This window comes from Jaculus jaculus, chromosome 12 (assembly GCF_020740685.1).
Source record: "Jaculus jaculus isolate mJacJac1 chromosome 12, mJacJac1.mat.Y.cur, whole genome shotgun sequence".
NCBI classification, from domain to species: domain Eukaryota; kingdom Metazoa; phylum Chordata; class Mammalia; order Rodentia; family Dipodidae; genus Jaculus; species Jaculus jaculus.
The window spans coordinates 32,371,059-32,382,627 of NC_059113.1; the positions used below are offsets into that span (position 1 = coordinate 32,371,059).

Here is an 11,569-nt window from a genome sequence, read left to right on the forward strand (position 1 = left end):
TTTTTTTTTTTTTGGTTTTACAAAGTAAGGTCTCACTCTAGCCCAGGCTGACCTGGAATTCACTAATGTAGTCTCAGGGTGGCCTTGAACTCATGGTGATCCTCCTACCTCTGAATCCTGAATCCTGAATGCTGGGATTAAAGGCGTGTGACACCACTCCTGGCTTCATTTTAAAGGTGTTTTGTTTGTTTTTTGTTTTAAAAACTTTTTTTAAATTTTATTAATTTATTTATTTGACAGAGAAAGAGAGAGAGAATGGGTGTGTCAGGGCCTCCAGCCACTGCAAACCGACTCCAGATGCATGCACCCCCTTGTGCATCTGGCTAACATGGGTCCTGGGGAATCAAATCTGAGTCCTTTGGCTTTGCAGGCGAACACCATAACCGCTAAGCCATCCTTCCAGCCCTTAAGGGTGGTGTTGTTTTTAAAGTTTATGGGGGACACCTGAATCAAGCCACCACACTGTGGCTCTGCGTTCTGGAGGCTGAGAAGTCCAAGAACATGGCGCTTGCATGTGTTGGCTTCAAGTGAGAGCCTTCCTATTCCACGAGGACATCACATGTGAGAAAGGGTTCATTTTTATAACAAAGTCACTCCGTTAATAAGCCATTATCTAGTTACTCTATAAGCTTATGAATGGAAGCCTGGCACAAGGGTGCACACCTTTAATCCTAGCCCTCAGGAGGCAGAAATAGGAGGATGGCTGTGAGTTGAAGGCCACCGTGAGACTACATAGTGATTTCCAGGTCAGTCTGGGCTAGAGAAGAAAACAAAAAACTGTAGCATACTTGACACCTGGTTAGTGTGTCTCCCAAGTACTTAGCACACAGCCAGGTGTGGTGTGTGTACATGCTGTTGTTTGTTTGTTTGTTTGTTTGTTTTTCGGTTTCCTGAGGTAGGCTCTCACACTAGCTCAGGCTGACCTGGAATTCACTATGTAGTCTCAGGGTGGCCTCAAACTCTCAGGGATCCTCCTGCCTCTGCCTCCTAAGTGCTGAGATTAAAGGCATGCGCTACCACGCCCGGGTATATTTTTGTTTTATAAACCATGGTAAAATTATTTTTGGCAGTTGCTATTTTATTATATATCATGGTGGTATGTATTAATTGTACCATAATCTTTCCTGTTGTGCGAGCTAATAAATCTCCCTGGCAACCAAAAAAAAAATTTAAGTGTATATATACTTAAGTATATATATGGTGAATGTTTTTTGAGGTGCTGGCAATGGAACCTGGGGTCTTGCACATGCTAGGCAAATACTCCAGAGAATTATACCCCTAGCCTTTTTCTTCTTAAAAATAATTTTATTTATTTATTTGTGAGCAGAGAAATACAGAAAGAGAGAGAATGGGCACACCAGGGCCTCTTGCCTTTGCAAACAAATTCCAGATACACGCACCATTTTGTGCATCTATCTGGCTTTACGTGGGTACTGGGGAATTGAACCCAGGCTGGGTAGCTTTACAAGCAAGCACCTTTAACCACTGAGCTAGTTCCCCAGCCCACACCCGAGAATTTTGATCCTGAGCAAGAGAATACCAGGGTGACTACGCACTGCAACTGAACTCCAGACACATGCGCCACCTTGTGCATCTGGGTTACTGGGGAATTAAACCTGAGTCTTTACGCTTCACAGGCAAGCACTTTAGCCACTGGGCCATCTCTCCAGCCCCTAATTCTTTAATTCTATGAAGGCTCAGCTATGCAGACAAATGCAACCTCTGGATTGTAGAGTCATTCTTCCTGATAATTCTAGTTACCACTCTGAACTGCTTTATGGTACCATGACTACACTTTTGAACATTCCACTTGTTTCTTTTTCTTTTTCTTTTGTTTTTGTTTTTGGAGGTAGGGTCTCACTCTAGCCCAGGCTGACCTGGAATTCACCATGTAGTCTGGCGGGAGGTTGGGGGGAGCCTCAAACTCATGGTGATCCTCCTACCTCTGCCTCTTATGTGCTAGTATTAAATGCATGCACCACCATACATGGCTTTAAATTTTTTGTTGTTGTTGTTTACATTTCACTTATTTCTTGCAGTTAATTTAAAACCACTCCCTTCCCCCACCCCACCTACTAGACCCAGGAGGCCAGTGTCTCACTCTCCTGGGGACTCATGGGGTCCAAGAGAAGGGCTCCTTTGAACCCACGCACAAGGAGGAAGCAAGTGCACCAGGACATGACAGTTATGAAAACCCCTTCCCAGAATTCACATCTGGAGAGTTTTCAACATCAGTGGCAGGCCTGGACCTTCAAACACACGGCCGGGCTTGGTGGTGCACTCCTTTGATCCCAGCACTTGGTAGGCAGAAGTAGGAGGATCGCCATGAATTTGAGCCGTCCCCCCCCCCCCCAAGACTACATAGTGAATTCCAAGTCAGCCTGGGCTAGAGTGAGACCCTACCTCAAAAAACAAAATCAAAAATAATAACAACAAAAAACATGAATAGCTTCTCTCTCTCTCCCTCTCTCTCTTTCTCTCCCTCTCCCTCCCTCCCTCCCTCTCTCTCTCTCTCTCTCTCTCTGTGTGTGTGTGCGTGTGTGTGTGTGTGTGTGTGTGTGTGTGTGTGTGTGTGTATGAGAGAGAGAAAGAAAGACAAACTGATTCCAGATCCCATGGAACCCACTGCAAACAGAAAAGATGTAGAATATTAAATAACTAACACAGCTGAGCACATCTTCATAGGAAGCTAAAAAACAAAGCAGCCCTGATTCTCCACTTGAGCCTCGAAGCAGGTTGAAAGTCTGGCATTTTATTTTGTGGCTGTATCCTAAACTCAGGAGCCAGCTGGAGGACCAGATTCCTGCCTTCTGCACACATAGGCACTTAAAGAACACTTGTCTAAAACAGGTAATATCTAACCTATGTCATCTCCCTTCAAGACCAAAGGCACAAGATAAAGAGTAACAGAGACACCTTACTATTAGTTTTCACAAATTAAACTAAGAAACATACAAGTCAAAGAAAATATATTGAAAGCAGTTAGAGAGAAAAATCAAGTCACACACAAAGACAAGCCCATCAGGATCATAGCAGATTACTCAACACAAACTTTCAAAGCCAGAAGTTCTAAAAGATAACAACTGTCAACCGAGGTTACTTTATCTTGCAAAGCTATCCATTCAAAAAGATGAGAAATAAGGACATTCCATGACAAAAGCAAGCTAAAGGAATATTTGAAGACAAAACCAGTTCTACAGAAAATACTTGAAAGGATCCTCCATGAAAGAGAAAGAAAAGCACACATATAAGGAACCTGAAAAAACAACAACAAAATACTCAAATACTAATTAATACAAGAGAGCAAAGGTAAAACTGGAGGAACTACAAAACAAGAAAAATAGCAAAAATAAATACACACCTTTCAATAATATCTCTTAATATCAATGGCCTCAATGCCCCAAGCAAAAGACGTAGGTGTGCAGATTGAGTTCAACAGCATTGAAGGATCCTTCAATTTGTTGCCTCCAAGAAACTCACCTTTCTACAAAGGATGGGCACTATCTTAGGGTGAAAGGTTGGAAAACAGTGTTTCAAGCAAATGGGACTAGAAAACAAGCAGGGCTTGCTATCCTAATTTCTGACAGGGTAGACTTCAGACTAACATTAGTTACAAAAGATGAGGAAGGTCACTTTATATTGATTAAAGGCACACTCCAACAGGAGGACATTACAATTCTAAACATATAAACATGGGGGCTCCCAACTTCATCAAACAAACACTATTAGAACTAAGGTCACAGAAAATACCAAGCAAAGTTGTAGTGGGTGACTTCAACACCCCACTCTCATAAATTGACAGGTCATCCTGGCAAAAAATAAACAAAGATGCATCTGGATTAAATGAGGTCATAGAACAAATGGACCTAACAGATATATACAGGACATTTCATCCAAATGCTGCAGAATATACATTCTTTTCAGCAGCACATGGAACATTCTCTAAAATAGACCACATATTAGGACTCAAAACAAATCTTAACAAATTCAGGAAAATTGAAATAATTCCTTGCACTCTATCTGATCACAATGGGATCAAACTACAAATCAATAGCAAGAAGAGCTATAGAGCATGCACAAAATCATGGAAGCTAAACAATGCACTACTAAATTACGAATGGATCAATACAGAAATCAAGAAGGAAATAAAAAAATTCATAGAGTCAAATGATAATGAGAACACAACATATCAAAACCTTTGAGACACAATGAAGGCAATCCTAGGAGGGAAATTTATAGCTGTAAGTGCCTATAATAAGAAATTAGAAGCCAGGCGTGGTGGCACACGCTTTTAATCCCAGCACTTGGGAGGCAGAGGTAGGTTGATCGCCATGAGTTTGAAGCAACCCTGAGATTACAGAGTGAATTCCAAGTCAGCCTGGGCTAGAGTGAGACCCTACCTCGAAAAGCGGAAAAAAAATAAAAATAAACAGGTGGTTAAAAAAAAAAAAAGAAAAAAGAAATTAGAGAGGTTGCAAGTAAACAACTTAATGTTTCACCTTAAAGCCTTGGAAAAAGAAGAACAAGGCCAACCGAAAATCAGTAGATGGGAAGAAATAATAAAGATTAGGGCAGAAATTAATGAAATAGAAACCAAAAAAAAAAAAAAAAAAACCCAAAGAATCAATGAAACAGTTGGTTCCTTGAAAGGGTAAAAAGATTGAGAAACCCTTAGCAAATCTGACCAAAAGAAAGAGAGAAGAGACAAAAATTAATAAAATTAGAGATGAAAAAGGCACCATCACAACAGATACCAGAGAAATTAAAAAAAATCACGGGGACATAGTATAAGAACATATACTCCACTAAGTTTGAAAATCTGAAAGAAATGGATGATTTCTTTGATTTATATGACCTACCTAAATTAAATCAAGATGAGATTAACCACTGAGATAGACCAAGATCCAAGCAGTTATTAAAAATCTCCTAACTAAAAATGTCCAGGCCCAGATGGATTCACTGGTGAATTTTACCAGACCTTCAGGGAAGAAGTAACACCATTGCTTCTTAAGCTTTTCCATAAAATAGAAAAAGAAGGAATTCTACCAAACTCTTTCTACGAAGCCAGCATCACCCTGATACCAAAACCAGAAAAAGACAGAACAAAAAAAAAAAAAGAAAACTACAGACCAGTTTTCCTTATGAACACAGATGCAAAAATTCTCAGCAAAACATTGGCAAACAGAATACAAGATTACATCAGAAAGATCATTCACCCCGACCAAATAGCTTTGTCCCAGAGATGCAGGGATGGTTCAACACACACAAATTGATAAATGTAATACATTATATAAGTGGACTGAAGGATAAAAATTACATGATCATCTCATTCGATACAGAAAAAGCATTTGACAAAATCCAACATCCCTTCATGAAAAATGTCCTACAGAGACTGGGAATAGAAGGAACATTATCTCAACATAATAAGGTTTTCACAGTGTTCTGTTCTGGTCTCCTAAAAAGGCTCTCTAGTCACTGTCCTAAGCCTGAAGCCACCTTGGATCCTAGGAATAACAGAGTATGAAAGACATATCACATCAAGAGAAGATCTCCTAAATGGGAGCGATGATACCATACAGGAAACCATGTCCACCCAGGAGCAATCATCTCATGCAATGGGCTTATTCCCTCAGGTGATAATAAGGACTTTTCCAGAGCCACTTGGCAGAGCCAAGACTGAGATAATGACCAACCAGATCACAATGTGACCAAGACCTCTTAGTTAAATATACTTCTCACCTCTGCCCCAACTCATACACTATTTAAACTTAAATCTCAGGCTAAAGAGATGGTTTAGTGGTTTAGGTGCTTGCTTGTAAAGCCCAAGGACCCAGGTTCGATTCCCCAGTACCTACGTAAACCAGATGCACGAAGTGGCACATGTGTCAGGAGTTCATTCGCAGTGGCCAGTGGCCCTGGCTCTCCCATTCTCTCTCTCTTAAACAAATAAATAAATAAAATATCTTAAACTTAAATCTCACGTCAATACTCTGGAAAAGGGCCAAGATATAAGAGTCAGCAAAGTTCCCAAAGACAGTGAAGTTGAGCTGAAAGCTGTCAAAAGAACTTTCCAGGCAGAGGGGCAGACCACCGGAGGGCGGGAGGGTTGAGGCTGGGCTGGGGTTCTGAAAGGATGCCAGCTCAGAGAAGAGAATGGCACAAGAGAAGGCAGGAGGGTTTGGCGGGGCCAGACCACACGGGGCCTTTCAAGGTTGAATGACAGCTCAGATGTGTGTGTGGCAAGGATGGCAGCGGCTCCCTGGGAGCGTGTTGGGCAGCATGGGCTAAACTGATGAGAGATGTAGAAGGGAGATGGTGGAGGAAAAAGCATAATCCCACAGAGAAGCGCCAGCCAGGTCACCCTATCTGTTTTTACTGGATCCTGTGAGATTGGAGCAGTAGACCCAGGAAATAGGGAACACAGTAAATGGGAATAGTGATGTATCCAAGAGAGGCTCCATCCACAGCCAGAAAGAGACTAAGCTGGTGCCAGAGGTCTTGATCACAGTTTTGCAAAGCAGTCACAAAGGGGTGCATTATAAGGACTGGAGGGAAAACTCCAAGAAAATCCAGGTATTGCCTCTTGTTGGTCTTGAGTTTCTTTTCTTTTCTTTTCTGGCAAGAATATGTACTGCATTTGGAGCAGGTCAGTGAGACACATAGATACATTCATGTGCCCATGGCTAGACAAGGACCAGGACTGTCCATATTAACTCAGGATCAGGCTACAGGGAGGGGATAGGGGCTCAGAAAGCTACCTGGCATTTTTTCAGACTATTAGGACAAAAAAAAAAAACCCTTTCCTTTTCTTGATACTTTATTTTTTAAAATATATTTATTTATGTAACAGATAAAGATATAGAAATAGGCAGGTAGAGAGAGAGAGAGAGAGAGAGAGAGAGAGAGAAAGAGAGAGGGAGAATGGGTGTGCCAGGGACTCCAGCCACTGCAAACAAACTCCAGATGTGTGTACCCCCTTGTTCATCTGGCTTACATGGGTCCTGAGGAATCAAACCTGGGCCCTTTGGCTTTGCAGGCAAATGCCTTTAACTGTTAAGCCGTCTCTCCAGCCCTGATACTTTATTTTTTAATTAATTATTTTATTTTATTTATTAGGGAGAGAGATAGAATAAGAGGCAGATAGAGAGAATGGGTGCACCAGGGCCTTCGTTCAGCCACTGTAAACAAACTCCAGATTCATGGACCACCTTGTGCATCTGGCTTATGTGGATCCTGGGGAATTGAACGTGGGTCCTTTGGCTTTACAGGCAGACACCTTAACACCTTAACCACTAAGCCATCTTTCCAGTCCCGGCCCTTTCTTTTCCTTTTTATTTGGAGGTAGGGTCTCACTGTAGCTCAGGATGACCTGGAATTCACTATGTAGTCTCAGGCTGGCCCCCAATTTACAGAGACCCTCCTACCTCAGCCTCTGTAGAGCTGGGATTAAAGGCATGCACCACCATACCAGGCTTTTGTTTTTGATTGTTAGCTTGTTTTTATTTTGGGAGATAAGATCTCACTATGTAGCCCAAGCTGGCCTCAAACTCATAGGTGATCGATCCTCCTGCCTCAGCCTCCCAAGTGCTAGGACTATAGGCCTGGACCTTCACACCCTGCCTTGATCTTTTTCTGTTAACAATTCAGATAAGACAAGTTGAGCCAAAGAGTGATGAGCCTTGCCACATGGACAGAAAGGTTAGGAGATGCTCAAGGTACAAGCTGCTTCCTAATATATACTTTGGGAGATCAAATCAGAGAACTGAAACCCAGGTCCAGAGGCTCTACAAGAGAAGCTCTTGGAAGAGGACTGAGAGCTGCTATACACAGGGTGGATTTTCAGTTGACAACATTGTTGTGAGCTTTGTTCTTGCTGCCTTACCCCACAGTGCACGTTACCACATCCCCAACAAGGTCACTATTCTAAGACCTCACCCCCTGCCAGCCCCCACAGGCACAGATCCTACTTCTTGGCCAACGTATAGTCATTCCTCAAACATACACTGGCAGCTGCTTCTGGCCAGTGAGGTGCCTCTCCTCCCCACCAGGCTTGAAAACCCCCACACTGACAGAACAGGATCAAGATGATACGTTCTGTGGTTCTTGTGGTCTTTAACCACATTCCATCTTGAGAAGCAAGGCTGAAAGAGGCTTGGCCTAACAAATAAAACTAACCCACTGATAAGAGCACTTCCACACCAAAGAGAACCGCATTAAAGACTCAGGATTTAATAGGTTGGTATTGTATATATGTAAGTAGAATGATTGAGATGGGGAGGGGATATGATGGAGAATGGAATTTCAAAGGGGAAAGTGCGGGGGGGGGGTTGGGTACTACCATGGGATTATTTTTATAATCATGGAAAATGTTAATAAAAATTGTGAAAAGATAAAATAAATAAGTACTGAAAAGAAAAAAAAAAGACTCAGGATTTGGGCTGGGGAGATGGCTCAGTGGTTAAAGGTGCTTACTGGCATAGCCAAGCAGCCTTGGGTTTGATTTCCCAGTACCCATGTGAAACCAGAGGAACAAAGTGGCACATGACTCAAGTTTGAGCCTGGAGTTCCTTTGCAATGGCAAGAGGCCCTGGCATGCCCATACACACACACGCGCGCACACACACACACACACACACACACGCACACACACACACATACAAAAACAAATATACACACTCATTTTCTCTCTTTTTTGGTCACTCACAAATAAATAAAATACAGATTTATTTGTTAAAAAAATCAGCTTGGCATGGTGGTGCATGCCTTTAATCCCAGTGCTCAGGAGGCAGAGGTAGGAGGACCGCCTTGAGTTTGAGGCCAATCTGGGACTACAAAGTGAATTCCAGGTCAGTCTGGACTAGGGTGACACCCTACCTCAGGATGAAAAAAAAAAAAAACCCACAAAACATGGCTCAGGGTTAGAACCGCATGTTCTCTCTCATATGCAGACTCAAGCTTTGAATGTTTAGATTTGTAAATTGGCCTTCCAAGAAAGGGGCCATGGGTTGTGGGAGGGGGGGACTTCAAGGGAGAGAATAGTAGCTATGCGGAATACTGGGGGGTGGAAAGGTTTAAGTGGGGTCAGGGGAGGGGAATGGAGAAGAGGAGGGATGGGAGAGCATTAATAAAAAATTAAAGACACAGAAAAACCTAACGACATTATGAAAAAGTCATATGGAAACCTACTTCTTCGTTAGCTCATTAAAAATATAATTTTGAGCTGGGGGTAGTGTCGCACGTCTTTAATCCCAGCACTAAGGCGGCTGAAGTAGGAGGTTCGCCTTGAGTTTGAGGCCACCCCGAGACTACATAGTGAATTCCAGGTCAGCCTGAGATACAGAGAGACCTTACCTGGAAACACTCCCCACCCTCAGATATATATATATTTTTTTTTGGGGGGGGGGAGGGAAAGCCAGGGGTTTGAGCACAGTTCCTGACCGGGAAAGGTGCTGGTGCATGACGCCTCCAGTTTCCTCTGCAGAGATGTAGTCGGGAGTCCAAATCCGTTCGCAAATCTTAAATCCAAGACAGTTCGCCTCCCAGCTGCACGTCCGGCAGGGTTATTTAGATACCCTGAGCTCTCGGACTTCACCCCTGGTTTGCAAAGAACCCCGTTCCCAGAGTGGGCGTTCAGGCAGCCCTGGCTCGGGTCCGCGGGGATCCGCTCCCGGAGGGCGTAGGGAGCTCCCGGGGACACGTCCCGCGGCGGGATGCGGGGAAGCCTGGGGCCCCGGGGCCCCGAGCGCTGCCGCAGCGCCCGGCGGGCGGGCTGGGGACGGTGCGGAGCGAGCTGCTCCGGGGCGGCTCGGCATCGACGGGGGCCGCCTGCACCGGGACCCCCGCCGTCCCGGTCTCACCGTGGAGGGGGGTGGGGACCCCATCCCCGTCCAGACTCACCGCGGGGCCGGCCAGGACCATGAGCGCCCGCAGCTCGTCCCGGCATCCGGACCGCAGCAGGTGGCGCAGTCCGCGGCGCTCGGGCGCGGCCTCCGGACGTCCCCGGCCCGGCGCGGGCTCCTGCTCGAGCTCCATGGACGCTCCGCTCGCCCCGTGCTGCAGCGGAGCGCGGACCGCCGCCCTCCCGCCCGCCCCGGGGCCCGGACCGCACCGCACCGCACCGCCTCGCCTCGCCGCCGTCCCCGCCCCTGGCCGCCGCCCCCAGCCCGCCCAGCGCCCAACGGGGGCGCCGCCAGCCTGTCTGCGACCTTGGACGCGCCCCGGGGCACCTCCGTGGGTGCTCTGCAGTCGGGAGCTTTGAAAGAGCGACAGAAGTTTACCGAGGAGCCCCCCGGGCGGGCCGCCACCTCCGGACACCGGGGCTCCTGGCCAGGCACCTCTTCTTGTACATGGGGGCTCAGATGCTGAAAATGGGTGTGGCAGCTCCTAGAAGCCTGGGGCGCGGGATCAAGCGGATAACCGAGGGTCTGGTTGAGCGTTCAGTGGGGGTAGGGAAGGTGGTTCTTGCTACGCATCTTGCTTTCAGCACACACTTGGCTGTGGATCTAGGTTTTAGAAACTTTTCTCCAAGGAATTGTTCCATGAAGAAACTTAGCAGCTACCAGGATAGAAAATCAAGTCATTTTTCCAAGGAGCGTGCATAATCAGTGTTTGCTGGTCTGTAGTCAGCCTGAAGAAGGGGCGGGTGGTGCTCTGGACATCAGGGAAATGTGGGGTTCTAGACACATCTGCCTCCTGGAAGACCACAGTCAGAACCACATCTACCCTGCTGGTCGCAATCCTAGCACTTGGAGTGGGAGTTAAGCTCTTCCTCGCCTACCTAGGAAGTTGCAGGCCATCCTGGGGCTACATTAAGACCCTGTCTTTAAAAAGAACAACAACAAAAAGTTAATTACTCTGGGCGTGGTGGCGCACACCTTTAATCCCAGCAGAGGTAGGAGGGTCATCTGTGAGTTCGAGGCCACCCTGAGAATACAGAGTGAATTCCAAGTCAGCCTGGGCTAGAGTGAGACCCTACCTCAAAAAAAAAAAAAAAAAAAAAGGAAAGAAAAAAGTTAATTACAAATCAAGATGGTTCCAGTAAAAGGCAAAGTCCCTTCTGTGGTAAGTGATCTTGCATAAGAGGATTGTTTTGGCTCACTGCTAGTTTCCTGCTGATGTGACAAAAGACCTGAGGGAAAACAGCTTAATAGAGGATGGAGGGCTGGAATGATGGCTTAGCAGTTAAGGCACTTGCCTGCAAAGTCTGCAAAGTCTTAGGAGCTAGGCTGGATTCCCCAGGACCCGTGTAAGCCAGATACACAAGGTGATGTATGCCTCTGAAGTTTGTTTGCAGCGGCTGAAGACCCTGTTGCACCCATTCTCTCTCTGTCTTTCTCTATCTCTAATAAATAAATAAAATATCTTTTTAAAATGTTTTTTTTTTTAAGGGTCCAATCCATGATCCAAACATCCCAGGGCAGGGTGGAAGTGACAAGGTTGCTCACCTCACCACAGCAAGGAAGAAGCACAGAGATTCTCAGAGTGGCTGCAAACAAAAATACCCGCACATGCCTCCAGTGACCTACTTTCTACAGCTGGGCACCAGCTCCTAAAGTTCCCCACACCTCCT

The 11,569-nt window shown here is 45.5% G+C and overlaps 1 protein-coding gene across 1 annotated transcript in view; it reads right to left on the minus strand.

Annotated features, from left to right (window-relative positions):
- Positions 1–10,032, minus strand: part of LOC101608646 (multidrug and toxin extrusion protein 1) — a 49,982-nt gene extending 39,950 nt beyond the window's left edge. Inside the window, exon 1 of the mRNA XM_045131393.1 lies at positions 9,898–10,032. Within this exon, the coding sequence (XP_044987328.1) occupies positions 9,898–10,032 (135 nt within the window). The remainder of the gene's footprint in view (positions 1–9,897) is intronic.
- Between the last annotated feature and the right edge of the window lie 1,537 nt (positions 10,033–11,569).